Source organism: Asparagus officinalis, chromosome 3 (genome assembly GCF_001876935.1).
Source record: "Asparagus officinalis chromosome 3, Aspof.V1, whole genome shotgun sequence".
NCBI lineage: Eukaryota > Viridiplantae > Streptophyta > Magnoliopsida > Asparagales > Asparagaceae > Asparagus > Asparagus officinalis.
In genome coordinates this window covers 10003259-10023505 of record NC_033796.1, presented here as the reverse complement: position 1 = coordinate 10023505, position 20247 = coordinate 10003259, and the positions used below count along the sequence as shown (strand labels likewise).

The window sequence follows — 20247 nt, the reverse complement described above, 5'->3', positions numbered from 1 at the left end:
GCGTGGTCGGCGGCGTGGTCGGCGGCGGGGGTCGACGAGATTAGGTTAGGGTTTTTTTTTTCGGGGAAGAGTGGTCACGAGAAGAGAACGACAGAAAGAAAGAACGAAAGAAATGGGCCAGGCGCTGCTTAAAGACCAAGTGCACGGGACTAGCAGTCCCGTGCACTTCGTAAATGACGCTCCGCTGCAAAACCGACCCTTTTCTTCTGAAAAGGGTCGGTTTTGCTAATATTTTCCAGTTTAGGTCGATTTTGCCTATTAAAATTGAAAATTGGGCTGTTTTCAAAATTTCTCCTTATATTTATCATGTTTATTTAGGCATATAATAGATTCTACTTATGCATCTTAAGTCATAATCATATATAGCTTGTTTTAGAATTGATAAGCCAAATAGTCAGACAACATTTTAATAACCAGTCTTCTTTAATGAGGTTACTGATTGCCATAAAAAATATTTACCATGGATTGTTTTAATGTAAAATAATCGATATATTTTCTAGTTTCTATTTTGAGATAAAATTGAGTTTGTTAATACTCCAAGTCTGAATCTGAAACAGTCAAAAAAATAAAAAAAAATTAAAAAAAAATAAAAAAGGGGAAAAGAAGAAGGGAGAAAAAGAAACGGCGAGGATTTTGGGCAGACCAGTGACGACTACCACGGGGCGTGTTTTATTCCGAAAATACCCTTCGAAACTAGAAAATGCCGTGACGCCTAGAAAATAGAACTCTAGAGAGAGAGAGAGAGAGAAACAAACAAGAGGGGGGAGAGAGAGAGAGAGAGGATTTTGGTAACCTTGAGGGTCCGGCGGAAACTCGATGTAAGTATATTCCGTGCCTTGATTCCCCTCCTTAATCGAATAAATGGGAGAAATTTCATAAAAAAATCATCGACATTAATCCCTTCCCCTTTCTCCAGAGATCCCAGGTGATTTATTTTCCTCATCTCGTGCTGCAAAATTTCCCGCAATTTTTGTTTATCTTGCGTTCTGGATTCGTTTTGGGATGGGGGGATTTGATTTCACTGGTCAAAATCTAATCTTGGTCTCGATTTGATCTGCACGCGTTCTAATTGATCTGCTTCTTTGGAAAAGTTCGGTCTTTGATGGTAATTGGTCTTTTCGGAGGCTAGTTCTGTCATTGATTTCCATTATCGGTTTCTAGAATTGTATTTTTTTTTTATTGTTGTGGGTACTAATCTAGGGCACTCGTTGCTCTGCGAGGTAATTTTAACTATTCATTTCTTATGTCGGTTCTTTATTTGTCCCCTTTTGGGAATGACTCTTGATTATCCCTATCACAATCATGTATTTGTGTTGAGAATTATTTTAAGTTGAGAATTATTTTCTGTGATATTTTAGCTATTCGGTTTGTGAAAGGAAATTTTTTTAAGTTTCTCATGTATATTCAATTTTATTTAAAGAGGAACGTAATTAACCCATTTGAGTTAATGTCAGTATAATGTGCCTTTTGGAATGCACATAACTTGCTTCATATTGAATGTTATCAATCTGAGTTAATTTAATTGTTACTTTGGTCCTCAAAGCACTTGACCGGACTAATTCAGTCAGTAAAATGGTGATTAATTTCTCCATACTATCTATATCTAGTGCAAAATATCGAACAAGAGGATTTGTTTGTTGGGTTAAGGTAGCTCTTCGATGGGACCAGGAGATTCATGGGTTAATGTTCTAATTTTTCATGGTTGGTAGATAATTAGGTTGTTAAGAATCACTAGATCTTTGATGTTTTGATGATGTGGATACAAAAGTATGTTTTAGATGAGAAAGTTCGTGAAATGTAGGTTCTCGCTTCCAAATCTTGCTTCTTTATTATCAAATTGTTATGGTATAGAATCCGCTTAATGGTCGATCATTGTAACTGTTGCAATTCTCTTTTATTTATTTATTTATAGGCTTGTTTATTGTTTGCCATTTTTTAAATCCCAAATTTGTATATGATATTAGTTAGTTTAGACCTTATCATGTAGGAGAAGTTTCAGTTCAGTAATAGCTTTTGTAACTCTTGTATCTAAGACGATAATACATCCTTATGTCTCAATTCTTCTTTTTGCGATAGGCTGCTTTCTGTCATACTTCACTGGTTAACTACTTTCTTTATATATGTAGTACATGTTTGATGAACTTTGTTATCTATTATATTGGTTTTCTTACCCTATCTGACACGTGTTGTCATTTTCTTGCAGGAGTTATTCAAAAAGGATGTGCTGTGGGTTGTGGTTTCCTTGATGTATTACTGCAGTTGTGCTCTTTAGATGGAAGATCGTGACTTCCTTCTGCCAATGGTTTTGAAGGGATGAAGCAGAATTGTTTTTTGTCAATTTATATGAAATGAACCATCAAATGACGATCAACTTCCTTGGATAAATGGATGTTTAATGTGTAGTTTCGGTCATAGGATAATTAGTTGTTGTTTATATTGAGTGTTGAGACTTCTTAAGATTTGACTCATTATCCGTGAATCTTAAGAATTTGGTTGTTAAGGAGTAGCAGTTGCAAATATTGGATTAAAACAGTTTAAATATAAAGGGGCTTTAGTTTGATAGACTTCAGGTAGACTTGTACTTTCGGTGTCATATAGGCAAAATAACATTTATGGAGGTTTTAATATCACCTTCAAGCTCTGGGAAGCCAGCCTCCTCTCGCAAATCCTCGCCAAGCAGTTCCACAAAAGATTTATGGTTTGTTTCACGACAAGGTTCTATCGCTGATGTGGAGTCAGCTTTGGTATTGCTAAAGAAGAATGGTGGAAATATTGATTCAAGGAATGCGTTTGGTCTTACTCCTCTTCATATTGCAACATGGAGGAATCATGTGCCTATTGTGAAGAGGCTGCTGGCTGCTGGTGCTGATCCTGATGTTAGGGTTAGTCAAATATACCCTTCCTGTTAGAGTTCCATCTTTATTTTGTTTTCCTGACATTCGGACATATGTTTATTTCTTGAATTTTTATACATCCAGTACATATTTTACCAATAGGTTTGCTTGGACTTGCCTTTGCAATTCTTTTCAGTATACGTATCATAGTAAACAATTACACTATGTACTTTGTTGTTAAACCCCTTTTTAAAGAACTAGTATAATGCACGTGCTTTGCACGCGAACGTACATGTTTTTAAGTTTTAAATTTTTTATTGAATAGGAAAACTATGTGTTGATAAATAAAATTCTATAATAAGATTGTTTAAAAATAAATATATGAATTAATTATTATTGTGTAGTTATTGTTATTGAATGTTTTTTTATAATGATCACCTAGTGTTAACCTTTTTTTAAATAAGTCCCCAAATCTAAAATTATTCTTAAATAAAACTATCAATTCTATAAGTTCTGTTAAATATGCCCCTCCGGCTTGAAAGTTGTTAATTATAAATTAACTAAGCTGCATTAATCTTGCTAGCTTTTTCTTGACATTCCCTAAATGGTTACACTTGATATCTACAACATATTGCAATAATTAATTCTCGTTATAATTATTTAATAAGGTCAATTATAATAAAACCTTATGAACTTTCAGCCTATATGAACTTTCACAATTACACTAAACCCGTAATGAATTTTCTGTTTCAAGGAAGACCCCCAATAACTTTTTGATTTTTACAAATAATCGCTATAAATTAGAAGCAGAAATGGCATAAAAAGGCATTTCAAAAGTTATTGGGGGTTTTGGTGCAATTTATCTAAAAGATATTGGGGTTTTTTTCAAAAGTTATTAGGGGTTTAATGTGATTTCGAAAGTTCATAGGGTCTATTTACTACAAAATGCTGAAAGTTCAAGGGGATTTACTGTAATTTACCTTATTTAATATTATAATTCTTAGTTGAAGTTATACTATTAAAATAATTATATTACCTATATACTTACAATATTTATCTTATTTATTTTTTTATTATGCTCTTAAATAATTTAGTAGTATAAATATTTTATAAATCTTTATTATACTATCATTAACAACTAGTATACTATTATTAATATTAAATAATTTTTTGTAAAAAAGTTAGTTTTCAATCATTATAAGGTATAGATTGTTCATTATCATGTAATAATTTTTAAGAAAATACTCTAAAAATAATATTAAATTATTTATTTCTTTAATGATATAATACATTAATACTAAATAAATAGTGTAATTCATAATTTATGTTATACTATTAAAATAATTACACTATCTATGCGATTCAAAAGTTATTCTATCTATTTTATTGCTTATTGAATTATAGTATAATTCTTAATAGTATTTAGTAATATATTATTCTATTTATATTATTATTTTAATTATTTTATTATAATTCATAAATAATTATTATAATAATTTAATTAGTCACTACTAATAATTGTGTATACTTATTTTATAAATTATTTTATTTTATTATTTTTAAACAATTAATAGTTATAATATTATTGATAATTATATTTATTTAGGAAGGTGAGGAGGTGCATAGTTAATAAGAGGTTATATTTATTTAATAAAAATTAATTAAAGATAATGGCATAGTTAGAATTTATCAAAATTTGAGAGGGCAAAAAAGAAATTAAAAGATTTAACACCCCAGTCCTCTTTTCATAGTAGTATAGAAGGAGCACCAAGTACCCTTTATTGCCAAATTGACATCATGTCTTACAAATACTCAAGCTTTGTAATAATGTTTTGAATGCATGTTACAACCAGAATTGCAAACGCAAGGTTCAGGGATGGTCATAGATAGAGCGTGTGAAAGAAGCTTTTGACTAGCTATGGCTAACTGATGAAGTCATGTAGATTGACTTGTTGATTTGAGAGTTTGTGAGTCATGTGATTACATCGTGGAGAGTTTTTCTAGTGAGATGCATGGCCTGCATTAGAGGACCAATAACCAGAAAATCTCTGGTCAAGTTTGTGGTGCATACATTGCTGGTCACTAGCTAAGGTCATGTTATCATTCAGAGAGGCTGAACACATTTTACAGGGATGCTTTGACATTTTAAAAGTGAAATTTGTAGCTGTGATGTTATTAAAATTATGTTACTATGGTATAGAATTTTTGCAATTATACAGAATATACTCATTACAAGAACTGTTGCGAATGAAATTAGAACATAAGTTCAGAACTTTCTGCAATCATTAAGAACTGTTTCCAGTGGGCATGTTCTCTGATCAACATACGGAGAATGGCTCTCAAGCGGCTTAGGTGCCATACTTAAGTTCTGCTACATCTATGAACTGATCGAATTTAGTAAACTTTTCAAGTTCTGGCTGGATATGAGATTTTCTTTTGTGTATGAAGATCGTCCAAAGTCACAGTCTCTTGATTTAATATGCTACGTATAGTTTTATATTTTAAATCTGGTTTCTCTGTGTAACTTGTAATTTTTTTTCTTCAGGATGGGGAGTCAGGATGGAGCAGTTTGCACAGAGCTCTCCACTTTGGCCATCTTGCTGTGGCTAGTGTACTTATAGAATCTGGTGCATCCCTTATACTAGAGGACTCTAAGTGCCGCACCCCTGTTGATCTTTTATCGGGGCCTGTATCTCAGGTTGTAGGTCATGAGCTTGATTTAGGTAATTTCTTCTTCCTTTTGTGCCATTTAAGACATAACAGTTTTTGCAAACAAATGTTTAACTCTTCACTGTCAATGTTGTTTATTATATGCAAGAGAATTTTGTGTAAATAATACTTCAGCATAAATTGGTGATTATCTCAACCTCATCTTTTACCATTATGCGTTGTTTGTGTTTTTACTTTTCTACTTGTTGGTTATGTTTATACTTCCAAACCTTGATTTCCAGAACTTATCTTCCATACTTTAATATTATTTTATTTTTGGCTAAAATTTTCTAATGCCAAAATTTTCTGGATGATGTGGTTATTTGTTGTGTCCTTGTAGTTGCGACAGAGGTATTCAGTTGGGGGAGTGGCACAAACTATCAACTGGGAACGGGCAACGCCCACATACAAAAATTGCCATGTAAACTTGATTCACTTCAGGATTCTTATATTAAGATAATTGCTGCTTCAAAATTTCATAGTGCAGCAGTTAGTTCCAGAGGAGAACTTTATACCTGGGGGTTTGGAAGGGGAGGTCGTCTTGGACACCCTGATTTTGACATCCACAGGTAATGGGTTGATAGATGATGTAACTGTCCCTCTTGTATCTATTTCTTGATCTGCATAGCAATACTAAATTCAGTAGGCTAATAATGCTGGCTGGGTATAATTTTATTTATAATTTAGGATATGAAAGTGATTAATCTTCATAGATGCTATGAGCTCTCTGTAATCTTTTTAGCGTCAAAGTTTTTGGAGTTATATATGTTGGCAAGTATGCTAACTTGTGTTTGCTTCTAGCGGCCAAGCTGCTGTCATTACTCCTCGCGAGGTGACAGTGGGATTAGGTTCCCGGCGAGTTAAGGCTATTGCAGCAGCAAAACATCACACTGTCATTGCAACAGAGAGTGGGGAAGTTTTCACTTGGGGATCAAATAGAGGTAATACAACATTCTTATGCCACCTTCTATAGTTCATGGTAGTCTTTTATGATTACTTAACATGGCACTCTGCCTCCGTGAATTTACATGTGTTTCGTATGCTCAAAATGACCTGTTCAAATATCCTATTTTATGTGGTGTCAAAACGTGTGTACTTGTAGTTTGGCCACAGTCATGGTTTCTATGATGATAATATAATCTAAACAATTGGCTAACAGCCTTAACATTACTATGTTTTCCATATGCTTGCATTCATCTACTTCTTTTAATGCATGCAGAAGGACAGCTAGGTTATACTTCTGTCGACTCACAAGCTACACCAAGACGTGTTAGTTCACTCCGGTCAAGAGTAATTGCAATTTCTGCTGCAAATAAGCACACTGCTGCAGTCACTGAATCTGGTGAAGTTTTCACTTGGGGCTGCAACAAAGAAGGTCAGCTTGGTTACGGTACCTCCAACTCTGCCTCAAATTACACCCCACGTATGGTTGAATACTTGAAAGGAAAAGTCTTTAGAGGAGTTTCTGCAGCAAAGTATCACACAGTAGTTTTAGGAGCCGACAGCGAGGTAACCATATGCCAACTGTAAAGTAATGGATAGTATACTCTAGGTTTGTGTGTGTATAATGTTCATTCTTGTTTATGTAACGTCTTTTCTTTACCCTAAACATTTGGGATAAAGGCTTTGTTGTTGTTGTATGTGACGTCTTTTTTTTAATAGATATACACCTGGGGTCACAGACTTGTTACCCCAAGACGTGTGGTTATTGCTAGGAGTCTAAAGAAAAGTGGCAATGCACCGTTAAAATTCCATCGCATGGAAAGGCTTCGTGTCGTCTCAGTTGCTGCTGGGATGACTCATAGCACAGCTCTCACTGACGACGGTGCACTATTTTATTGGGTTTCAGCGGATCCTGATTTAAGATGTCAGCAGGTTTCGATCACTAACAACACATGACCTTGTTTATCTTTATTTGTAGATGTATTAACTGACGTAAAGAAATACATTTCACTATTCAGTCTTGGCATAAACTTTCATTCAACTTCCTTTGATTTTTAGGTGCACTCCATGTGCGGGAGAAATATTGTGAGCATTTCTGCAGGCAAATACTGGACAGCTGCCGTTACAACAACCGGTGATGTTTATATGTGGGACGGCAAGAAAAATAAGGATGAGGCTCCTGTTGCCACGAGGTTACACGGTGTTAAGCGAGCTACTTCAGTATGTGTTGGTGAAACTCATATGCTAGTCGTCTCTGCTCTTTATCACCCTACATATCTTCCAAGATTGTCTATGAGCAAGAGGAAACCAATTGCAGAAGACAATAGGGAATCAGAACAATTGGATGAAGAGCTTCCATTCAATGATGTAGAAGAAGATAGAAGTTCAATGATCAGACAAAATGATTTGACTCGTCAGTCTGCGCCAAGTTTGAAAAGTCTGTGTGAAAAGGTTGCTGCAGAATTTCTTGTAGAGCCAAGGAATGTCATTCAACTTCTTGAAATTGCTGATTCTCTTGGAGCTGATGAACTTAGAAAACACTGTGAGGTACTTATTGATAGTCTTTTCCTGTCATCATATTTCAGTTTTTGCTTAATCTGAATCTAATTATTTTAGTTCTGCCCAGGATATTGTTTTACGCAACCTGGATTTTATTTTCACGGTCTCAGCACCTGCTATCATGAGTGCTTCCCAAGAAATTCTAGCAAGCCTTGAAAAACTATTGGATGCAAGGTCATCTGAGCCTTGGAGTTACCGGCGTCTCCCTACATCAACAGCTACTTTTCCTGCTGTTATTTACAGTGAAGAAGAGGGAGAAGACGAAACTGGGGGTCTCATTCCTCGTGATAATAATAAACCTGCGTCAAAAAACTTTGGAGATCCAAGAGCAGACTTATTTCTGCAAGGAGAGAATGGTGCTGACCAAGCCGTCTCCAAACAAGTCAGAGCTCTTAGGAAGAAGTTACAGCAAATAGAGATGCTTGAAACTAAGCAGCTTAATGGTCATGCTCTCGATGACCAACAAATTGCTAAACTTCAAACCAGATTCTCTATTGAGACTGCACTTGCAGAGCTTGGTTTTCCCCTTGAGGGGCATACTAAGCTGGCCTCGCTTGCATTGCCTGATTCAAAGGGGAATAAGAAAGTCGAGGTTTCTAAAAAACTGAGGAGGAGCAAACAAAAGGACTCCGCACAAGCTGAAACTCTTTCCAAAAACAATGATCTATTTGTCAAGGTGGACACATTGAAGGGATTCCCAGATGATAAAAATCTTCAAATTTCTGAAGTAAAGGTCAGTTTTCATGACTTCTCAAGATGCTAGTACCTTGAGCTTAACTAGTTTTCTTGTATCTTCAAGTTTCTAAATTCATTTTCATATAGATTGTAATGTGCAGACAATTTCTTTATATGGGTAATCTTATATTGTAACAGAAAGATGTCGATACCAAGCTAAGCATTGCAAGCAAAATCATCGATGACTGTTCTCCCTGTTCTCATAGTCCAAGGGGCGATTCTAACTCTAAAAAAAATAAGGCCTCCCATTTGTTTCCAACTAAGAAAAAGAATAATAAGAAAGGTGGGTTATCATTATTTCTGAGTGGTGCTCTTGATGACACCCCCACCCCTAAACCAGCTCCACCGCCGACACCCAAAAATGAGGGACCCGCATGGCACGGGGCAAAAATAACAAAAGGGCCTGTGTCTCTTCGAGAAATTCAGAATGAGCAGAGCAAAATAAATGACATGAGTGGTAGTAGGACAAAGGAAAGGCTAGAAGATCAAGTAGAGCTTGTTGGTGCTGGACATGTTAAGTTGAGTTCATTTATGCCTGGACCACCTTCGAGCCCTATTGCTGTAGTTCCTCCTAGAGCTATGCCTTCATCTGAAGGAGAGAAGAGCACACCTCCGTGGTCTTCAGCTGGTTCTTCTCCTGTTCAGCATCGGCCATCGTTAAGGGACATTCAGATCCAGCAGGTATGAAGTAGGTTTTAACTAGTTAACTCATCTTCAGATTTCTTTATAATGTCTTCTGGTGTCTCTCTATAATGTCTTTTATAAATATCATATAATAGCAGCACCTGATTAAGCCTAAAACAGGTTGGAATTATAAGTAAAAGCATACTCATTTACAAATTTATCTGCTCCATAATTGTTTAACAGTCGTTTTGTAGCATCCTTGGTTATTGAGGACTGTGAAGCTGCAATTGTCTTCAGCTATGAATCACGGATGAAACACTTCATTTATACTTTCTTTTTTATTTTATATCTTTTTCTTTTTTTTCCTCTCTAGAGAAAATGTCATAGGCTGAACTTGAACATGGGTCTTCATAAACCAAGCCTCACCCTTTTCTGCTTTGTTTCTTGACCTTGAAAACTATTCTTGCTTTTACATATGGTGCTATTTGTAAGAAAGTTGGAAAAACATGCAAATGGTTGTCTTCCGACGAATCTCTTCAGACAGTAATTATTAGGGAAACAGTATGGTTGTGAACAGTTGTCATTTCCCACTTACTGAGTTTGGGACAAGATGATGTGTTCATAATATTTTTCATTGAGGTAGCAGTTTCGAGTCATCTTGATATTGCCTTATCAATGAGCTTGGACGATATGAAAAAGTTCCAATGTTCAATTGTTTCAGATATTTCTTGTGTTCAGCATTAAAATTTGCTTGATGCACATTGTTCACTTACAATTCATAAGCTTAAGCTTTTTAAATTTAAGTCTTGCTAAGGAACTAGAGAATCATGTTCAGGAGGTTCTGCTTATTATGCCTCATCAATTTACAATGTATACATGTTTACTTGCCTCCACTTTATTCAGCTTGCATTATACATCATTGATTTGCCATGTAAAGTATGTTTATTTGCCTCCATTTATTCAGCTTATATAAATTACTAAACTATTCGATACTTTTTGCATCATAGAAAACGTATAATCAATTTTTGTCATCTCAACTTGGCTTATTTATGTTTCACCACTTTTTATCAGGGAAAGAAACAGCTTAACATCTCTCACAGTCCAAAAGTTAGGACCTCAGGCTTCTCCATTGCATCATCTCACAGCTCGCCTTCAGAATCTAGTAGTACACCCCCTAGCCGCTGGTTCAAGCCTGAGATAGATGCACCATCCTCCATCCGATCAATTCAGATCGAAGAAGCAGCGATGAAAGACCTCAAACGGTTCTATACCAACGTAAAGCTGGTGAAAGCCAAGCCTTAGAAGTTTACAGGAAAATCATTTGAGGACTTTCTTCGCCCTCTTTGTAGTGAGACTAGACTTGTAAAGTGTACATTTCATTGTACAGATCTGACTGTAGTTTTAGTTTTTGCTTCATATTTCATCTGAAGCTTCTGTTGTTTATTTAGGATAAAATAATGGGGGGAAGGCTTGTTACCTTTTTCTATTTCAATACCAGTTTGTAACTTGTTTGCAGCCAAGTATAGTTCATTCCTTAACTTCATAATTTTTACAGTTTTCATGCCTAACCCTCCACAGTATCTGGCTTAGTTCCCTGTATACAGGCAGGATGTGTGTAATTTACTGATAAATAAATTTGCTCATAGCATACTATAAAATTTCTATTTCATAGTAGTTTTTATGTTGCTTATCATCTGTACTTACTGTGTCTCTTGTTCTCAAATGACTTCAACTTTTGGGATGAGAGGTTGTTATGTAAGAAGAGTAATCAAGAAGGCATGACGAAAACTGGATCAAGCTCAGCCAAAGTAAATGATTGATAGGATCAGATTGAACCAAACACACCCATGTTAAAAAGTGTGGGGAATTTTTTAAAATAGCCCACTTTTGCTAAATATTAGCAAAATAAAAATAGACCACTTTGCTAAATATTTAGCAAAATAGACCTTTTTTGACCAATAAGCCAAAAAGAGGTCGATTTTGAAAAACAATGCTCAGAAAACATACGGGACTAGTAGTCCCGTATGTTTAGAGCCAACTTAATCAGCTCTTAGTGGACTCAGAAAACATACGGGACTACTAGTCCCGTATATTTTCTGAGTTCATTACCAAAACGTACGGGACTAGTAGTCCCGTACATTTTGTAGAGACATATTCGCCTGTGCCCAGCAAATCCACGGGACTAGTAGTCCCGTGGATTTGGTGCCTTAAATAAGCGGGCTCTGTAATTTCTACGGGACTAGTAATCTCGTAGAATCGCGGACTACATGAGCCAGTCGTGCCCTAAATTAGGGTACAGCCGCTTCCCTCTCTTTCTCTCGTGATCTCCCGCTCTCTCGCTCCCGACTCCCGATCTCCCGCTCTCTCGCTCCCGACTCCCGATCTCCCCCCCTCTCTCTTTCCCGAGCTCCCGATCTCCCTCTCTCCCAAACCTTATCTCACTCTCTCCCAAGCCAATCAACGTCCCAAACCCGACCTCCATCCTATCCCAAACCCGACCCAACAATCGCGATCTCTCTCTCCCAAACCCAATTCACCTCTTCCTTCCTCAAATCTGACGTCATCTAGTTATTGCGGACTTCATACATGTTGCAATCCGAATGCAAATTATGAACATAAGACTTTGACTTCCTCTTATATCATGAAGCTAATTATGCCCGAACTTAGACGGGAACTTGATCTTACTCCAGGACAGATAATTACAAGGGTATATGATATGAAAAGAATAACAATATCCAAATACAAAGAATATGATGCACGGAGGAAGGCGTTGACTAAAATCTTTGGAGATTGGGAGGAATCTTACCAATTACTTCCGCATTATCTTGTAGCAATTAAGAGGAAAAATTCGAGTACCGAATATGAGATAGTTTCTAAGGAGGTCGCGCCAGAATATGAGAGGTTCATCCGAGTATTTTGGGCATTTGGGCCTGCAATCAGAGGGTTCTCTTTTTGTCATCTGCTCTTGAGTATCGATGGTACACATTTATATGGCAAGTACAAAGGAGTGCTCTTGGTTGTGACCGGTGTAGATGCAAATGGTGGGCTATTTCCTATAGCTTTGCAGTTGTGGAGGTGTAGGATACATCGAGTTAGAAGTGGTTTTTTCAATGTATTTACAGATATATTCCGACTGTTTAAAGTCCAAGAGTTATTACCTTTATTTCTGACCGAATGAAGGAAATTCCACGAGCCTTGCACGAGGGGTGGAGTGCACCACATCATCACCGATATTGCTTGCGGCATATAAGAGCTAATTTAAAAAAAAAACATGGAGATGTCAATTTACGAAATCTATTGTGGCAAGCCGGTTGTGTAACTAACTCACTGGTATATGAGCATTGTAAGGAGAAAATTAAATCCCTATCACTTGAAGCCCACGATTGGATTGAACAAAACTTGAAACCATAATACGAAAATCGATGAGCATTATGTAAAGATGGGTTGGTTACTGATTAAGTACTCTATGATCAGTCACGCCATTGTTCAGAGAGCATATCGTTTACATCGGTAATGATGACCTATTTACCATCACATATTACTTATTCATTCTTATATTCTAATATTTGTTTTCATTAATGTGCAGAGAGGACAAGAGCTGGTTATGATTGATCATAGCCTTGGACATACGTGCTGGCCACTTGATGATCCTCGCATCATTGCCCTAGTATCCCAAGCTGGTTTTCTCACTTGCTCAAAATTAAAATGGATGAAGCTCGATTGGGCACTGCTTAACACGTTGATGGATAGATGGAGGCCGGAGACTAACACTTTCCATCTACGTGTCAGCGAGGCAACTATTACTCTCCAAGATGTAGCAGTGATCCTAGGTCTCCGCATTGATGGCCCTTGTGTCACGGTGACTGATAGGCATGTTTGGAGGGACACATGTAATAATTTGTTAAGAATATCTCCGGAGTCCTTGCTTGGAGGGTATATTAGATTGAAGTGGCTAAAGGAGAGATTTGCAAACCCGTTGCCACAAGATGCACCTGAAGTGATGATCCAACAACATGCCAGAGCATATATTTTGCACATGATCGGGACGTTTCTTTTTCCTGATTCAAGTAAACATAAAGTCCATTTGAAGTAAGTACACTCCATAAATTGTTATAATGCATTTGAATGTGATTTTTATGCCAATTCAAGTATTGATTTTTGCTCACTATTTTTAGCAAATATGACTAACGCATTTGAACTCGCGCTAGGTGGTTACCACTTCTCGAATACTTTGATGTGTGCGGGACATTATCCTGGGATAGTGCTGTTTTAGCATACCTATATCGAGAAATGTCAAAGGTTGCTTTAATACAAAATAAAGAGCTCAAGGGCTGTTAAACATTGCTACAAGTTTGGGCATGGGAGAGGTTGGTTTTGGAACCACGATTATGCGAGATCCGAGAGTTAGATGGACATATTTCACTAGGCTACAGATAAAAATCGTCAAATTAAATCTTGTTTTTATTTAATTTTAAATTTAACATTTTGAACAAAACCTATCTTGCATATGGAATATCACAAAAGCCTATGATGAGACCCCGGCTAGGCAACTAGATTTTTACAGAGGGGAGCTCGACCGGATAAATTTTTTTTTAGGTATCGAACTTGAATTGAATGCGTTTAAAGCTATTGATATATTTCAAAGAGTTATTTATATATGGATTATTTTGCAGTTCGAGTGGCAGCCATACACCCCTCACCTACTTTGTCTACCGCTGATTTGTATGGAGGGACACGACATATGGAGGGCCAGAGTTCCTCTCGTTTGTTTTGAGATTATGGAGATGCACGTACCCGATTGCATGTTTAGACAGTTTGGACTCGCGCAACACGCTCCACAATCTGTCGAACAAATAGAGAGAAATGCGTCAAAAGGTGGACATCAAATTGATTGGCGGTGCACACATCAACCATACATTGCTAGGTGGAATGATCAACATCAACTTATTGTCGATCAGCTTTATCCTCCGATGGAGGAAGTTGATTACATTAAATGGTATTGGGGGATTACTAGACATTGGATAATCACTCAAACTACACCTCCAGTTGGCGAAATCGAGATTCACTCACAACAATCCCGATATGTACCAAGAGGGGTAGATGAGAGACGATGGGTAAGTAAATTGCAAAAATTATAATAGAATGTTCAATCTTGTAGGGTATAAAAACTGCCTTGACTACAGTAGGGTCTAAAAACTCGCCTGTACACTTGACTCACCTGCACGAGTCAAGTCCACTCAAGATTTGAGTTCGCCAGAGGAAGTAAGCTCGCCCGTATGCTTGACCAGCATGAGTCAAGACCACACGATCGCTGAGCTCGCCTACGTGTCTAGGCAATCCGCCAAGCGACCAGAAACTCGCTTGCGTACTTGACTCGCCTGCACGAGTCAAGTTTACTCAAGAGCTGAAGTCGCCTACATATCCAGGCAATCAGCCATGGGGTTAGCGAGCCTGCTAGACTCTCCAGAATACTAGGCGGCTGCACTATCACGTACAGGGATGGGCCTCCCCATTTCCCACGACGTGAAGGGACAGTACTCAAGTCCATCAAGCAGCCGCTCACAGTACAAGTGGCTAGTTGAAAACTCGCCTGCATACTCAACTCGCCTGCATGGGTTAAGTTCATTTAACCGCCAAACGTGTCTGCAGCGCCAGACGATCGGAGGCTCTCCTGCATACTTGATTCGCCTACACGAGTCAAGTTCGCCCAAGTGGCTGAGAGTCGCCTACATGTTCAAGCAACCAGCCAAGCAATCAACGAATTCGACAGAGTACCTGGCGACTACGCTGTCGCGTACAGGGATGGGCCTTCCCATCTCCTGCAACGTGAAGAGGAGGAGTACAGTGCTCCGAGCCCCTCAAACAGCCGCTCGCAGTACAAGTGAGAGGCATGATATCTCTCAACAGTACATGGTCACATCCCATGATTCAAGGGAGCGATCACGCCGTCTCTCTTCTATTTATGGGTTTCTCCTGGCTACAGGAAGGAGGTTCGCGGTTGCTTAATTGATTCAATCAGTTAACCGGACCATTAGCTCGCTACTTCCGAGAGAGTTGACGACTGAATCTTTGCATTGATCATGTACTGTAGTGTCTCCCTCTAGCTTTCGGCCTTGATCGCCATTGAGCTCGGAAGTCCAAACTCGATCAACATGAGCTTCTACTGCGTACTGAAGCTCATCTACAATCTCGATCGGATCGTCCAAGGGAAGCAAACTCGGTGTGAGAACCAAGCGAAGCGTCCTACTGCTACCAAAGGCCCCACGTTAAACAAGAAGGGCATTCCCTCCGCTTCTGTTATAATTTTAATTCATTAGTTTGTAATAAGCTATTCTTATCAATACAAACGAAATCCCTGCTTTGGGAAATTAATTTTTTACACCTACAAATCTCTTGTTAGCTTTTGGTTTCTTATATCAATATTACAATATAATTGTAGATAGTTTCCATGGACGAGGTCGAGGGGATTGCAAATGAGGGCATAGCTACCGTCACAGGAGATTCAGTACACGTATTGATATTGCATCGGATAGTGGCGAGAGTTCGTAGAGCTTTTCAATAAACTCATGAGGATCGACATGAAGGTCGTGAGTAGGTGGATCTTGAAGATACTCTATATGCACGCTAACGTAGACGTGGTAGACATTGCATGCACGACGATGAAGCTGGTCCGTCACAGCAACCCGGTCCGTCACAGCCCAACACACAACTGGAGAGCGAGCATATACAAGCTCAAGTCGAAGGAGGACGCCGACGATCTCAACGAGTGCGAAGAGAGAGACAACGGGGGAGGGTGGATTTTTTATTTGTTAGTTTTTCCACTAAGATATATATTATCGTATGGATTTATTGACATTTGAATTGTTTAGCTTAAACTAAATATTATCGTATGGGTAGACTTGATACATTTGGATTTGATTAGCTTAGACTGATATATATTATCGTATGGATTTGTGATGTGTATTTTTGTCGGATTTTGGATGTGATGTGTATTTTGTTGGCTTTTGGATGTGATGTGTATTTCGTCAGATTTGTATTGTGATGTTGTTGATTACGTAGGATTTGTGTGGTGATGTTGTGTATTTTTGACATTTGTGTTGTGATGTTGTAATTTTATAACTTTTATCAAAGTATACAATGTAAATGATATATTTTTGACGAAATTTTTGGTCGTATATCAATAAATGTGGCATGTGCATGTTTTGTGCATGTTTTGGCTCTGCCCAGCAAATCCACGGGACTACTAGTCCCGTGGATTTGCTGGGCACAGGCGAATATGTCTCTGCAAAATGTACGGGACTACTAGTCCCGTACGTTTTGGTAGTCCCGTACGTTTTGGTAATGAACTCAGAAAATATACGGCGTATGTTTTCAGAGTCCACTAAGAGCTGATTAAGTTGGCTCTAAACATACGGGACTACTAGTCCCGTTTGTTTTCTGAGCCTTGTTTTTCAAAATCGATCTCTTTTTTGCCTATTGGCCAAAAAGAGATCTATTTTGCTAAATATTTAGCAAAGTGGTCTATTTTGCTAAATATTTAGTAAAAGTTGATTATTTTAAAAAATTCCCCTAAAAAGTGTGGATGCAATGCTTGTTTGATTAGCCTACTGCATGCTTCTTCTTTGTACATTAGGGCACAAATATAGTGATATTTTCTTTCAACTTTCGTGATCATTCATCTGAACACAGGACTAATATTATAGGCCAAGGCATAACAGGGTAGTTGATATCAATAAAGCCAAAGTGAGAACTCTGGGATAGGTTTGATGATGTTATTGTTATTATAATGATAATGATGACACAAGTAGCAGAAGTTTCTGTTATCTCTTAACTTGCAACTAATAACTAGCCCACATCAATCTGGTCAAGTATTGCTACTCAGTGAATGATGAGCCAAAGACTTGTCAAATTCGTTGGTCAAAAAGATTTATCGAGAAGTCCTAATTTGTATGTCACACTTCATCTCAAAATGAAAGTAGAAAGGAGGGGGGCAAAAGGAAACAGTACCCACCGTGGGCTCATCATGGCCCCATTCTTCTAAATTCCAACTCCAATGGAGACCGGAAAGAAAAGGATGGGGGAAAAAAAAGGGTGGAGATCTTTCTCAATGGATGTGAAGAGCACTTGAGTGTTATGGGAGCAATCATTCAGTATTGATGTGCTCATGTGATGTGCTTCATGCTTCACTAGCTATAAGATTTAAAAGCCGTAAACTACTGAAAATATCATTCAGTATTCATGTGCTCACGTGCTTCACTGCATCGTAAAAGTTATACTTGTTCAACAATATTATCTCCATCATTTTAGATTAACTTTATAAATTCAAAAGTTTGAATTAGGTATAGGATAAGTGTCTTTCTTGTATACCACTAGTCTGCTGCTTCTTTTTTTCATTTTTAATTTTTTAAATTTTTTATTTTATTTTATTTTATTTTTATTCTTTTATAACCCGTCGAATCTAAGACTACCGGATTCATATTGGAACCTCCCAACCGTCCAGATTACTCGTCTGCTTCATTCTACTGTTTTCGTTGTAAATAAAAATATAAGCCCAAATGTAAACGCTAAACGATGTTCAACTTTGCGGTCTTTGGTACAGTTTAGCCCATAAATGCTTTTTCTTGCTGAGATCATGCTTTGGATTTTGGCCGGTTGGTCTTTTCTGGCCTTTGCTCGGCTTTGATTTCTTTCCCTGTTGCTATCCAAGGACCGGACCACCCCCTTGCCTATGGCTTTTTCCTCACCTAGAACTTTTTCTACATTTAAAACCCATCGTCAAAGCAATAACTCTCTCTGACTTAGCCTGTTGTCTAAAATTTAACTAATATTATGGATCCTATCCGCTTAACACGTCTATAAGAAAAATAATAATAATACATAAATAAACGTCATAAAACTATCGTGAACTATTATTTTTTTTAAAAAATAAAAATATCATAATTTTGTATTATACTAAATTATAATTTTTTTTACTAAATTACCATATTAGGCGAGATATATTAGTGTAAGTTGACACACTATACATGCACGTGACAAATTTAGATATATATTTGCCATTGTTTATTTTATATAAATATCATCTCACTCTTCCTTATTCTTTAACTATATATTAGGTATATTTTAGACTTTTTAAGTGCCAACGATACGTATTTAATTATATCGTTACGACAATTCTCTGATAAGCATGTAAAGTTTTATACATATTTGAAGGAGTTCACTATATTTTTTCTAAAAACTTTAGTTTATCATAGTTTTGTACAAAATACATAATAATAATATATTTGTATAAATATTTGAGAGTTTATTATATTTTTTTTCTAAAAAAATAGTTTATCATAGTTTTGTACAAAATACATAATAATAATAATAATATATGAAAGTTTAGTTGGTGCCGTGGGGGGATTAAAGATGGTCCTCAACACTTAGGATTTACTTGTCTGGCTGGAGGTCTGATGCAGCGCGGAAGTGATAGCCTCAGAATCCACCAAGGGTGTTCTCTGAATCCATAAAGAACGATCTTCGAATCCACGAAGAACTTCGAATCCACGAAGAAAATATTAAAAAGAAAAATTTTATTGATGAAAAGTTATTCTCCTTTGGGGTTACATGACTCTTCTTAAATAGAATAACAAATAAGACTCCTAGTAAGCCTAGAATTATAAAAATAGAAAGTATCAAATAAGACTTCTAGTAAGACTAGAATTACAAAAAGAAAGAAAGTGTCAAATTCTATCCTAAAAATACTCATTATAATAGAGGAAACAAATCATGAATCAAAATTGATTTTGTTTCCTAATCTAATCTGACTCTAAAATTGAATTTATTTTCTAATTTATATTTCCTAATCTAAATAGACTCCAACTCAGATTAAGCGTCCTACATCAGTCTTCCCTTGTTGAAAGAAGATCGACCCCGAGCTTATATTTGTTAGAATAGTAGTTTCATTGATAGATAATTTTCTTCTCTTACAACGATCAGCATTTGCCTTGTACTTAGCATTGATTTTCTTCATCTGTTGTTTTACCTCTTCAGCTAGGACTTCTTCTGACTCAAATTCTTGAATAAATCTTTCACACACCATGGTTACGTGTCTGACAGCATGTGGATTTGCAATTGACTTGAAAAGCTCCTCAAAATATGTTTCATGTTGCTTCTCATATTCTAGTGCTGAAAGTATCATCACCTTGAAATTATTAACAATCTTTGCTTCCAGAGAAGAGAAACTCGCGTCATACTCCATACACAATTCTTTCATCTTCTTTGTCTCTAGCCCCCCACCAAGCAATTCACACATACCATCAATTGCATCACTCTCTATTTTATCCTTCTCCTCTATCGGGACAACATCAATATGTGCAATATCACTCTCAACCACTTTAAGAGTATCATGCGTATCATCCATCTTCACTACCATATCACCATCATGAATCTCATGCATATCAAGTGTTTGCTCCTTAAGAGGAATTTCGGTAGAGGCATGTTCTTCTTTTACAATCAAATGATAGACCTCTTCAGATTGCTTCAAGTTTTCTGTTAAAACCTCGTTGTTTGTCACCAAAGGTTTCTTCTTCTCAGTAGCTTTTATCTTAAATGGCTCTTTTTCTGTAAGAGACTTGAGCACAATTTGACGTCCATCTTTCTTGAAGATATAAACATTGTCTCTGTTCCTATTAGTAGCTCCATTATTGAATTGCCATGGCCTACCTAAAATCATATGACAAGTATCCATCTCGACCACTTCACACAAAACATCATCAACATAAGTTCGGCCGATAGAAAAAGATACTCGACACACTTCATCATTCTGCACATCATTGCCCTTGTGAATCTAGTCGATCTTAAC

The 20247-nt window shown here is 37.0% G+C and overlaps 2 protein-coding genes across 4 annotated transcripts in view; both read left to right on the top strand.

Moving 5' to 3' along the window:
* Positions 1-2272, top strand: part of LOC109834598 (inactive LRR receptor-like serine/threonine-protein kinase BIR2) — a 7205-nt gene extending 4933 nt beyond the window's left edge. Inside the window, exon 2 of the mRNA XM_020402633.1 lies at positions 2204-2272. Coding sequence (XP_020258222.1) covers positions 2204-2272 — 69 coding nt within the window. The remainder of the gene's footprint in view (positions 1-2203) is intronic.
* LOC109832923 lies at positions 724-10950 on the top strand. 3 transcript variants are annotated; one of them, XM_020400418.1, is made up of 11 exons: positions 724-818; positions 2204-2882; positions 5380-5557; positions 5884-6112; positions 6345-6484; positions 6763-7052; positions 7206-7418; positions 7545-8033; positions 8113-8778; positions 8919-9461; positions 10476-10950. In XM_020400418.1, exons 2-11 carry the CDS (start codon positions 2613-2615, stop codon positions 10704-10706), a joined length of 3249 nt encoding a protein of 1082 aa, XP_020256007.1. In that variant the 5' UTR covers positions 724-818; positions 2204-2612; the 3' UTR covers positions 10707-10950. The 3 variants fall into 3 exon arrangements, with proteins under 3 accessions (XP_020256007.1, XP_020256006.1, XP_020256008.1); XM_020400417.1 differs by having other exon boundaries at positions 804-925; XM_020400419.1 differs by lacking the exon at positions 724-818 and adding an exon at positions 950-1105.

Excerpts from the sequence above, each read along its gene's own strand:
- LOC109832923 (XM_020400418.1), top strand. The coding sequence starts at position 2,613 with ATGGAGGTTTTAATATCACCTTCAAGCTCTGGGAAGCCAGCCTCCTCT. Across the intron at positions 2,883-5,379 it reads GTGCTGATCCTGATGTTAGG|GATGGGGAGTCAGGATGGAG; the intron begins GTTAGTCAAATA and ends TTTTTTCTTCAG. Across the intron at positions 8,034-8,112 it reads AACTTAGAAAACACTGTGAG|GATATTGTTTTACGCAACCT; the intron begins GTACTTATTGAT and ends AGTTCTGCCCAG.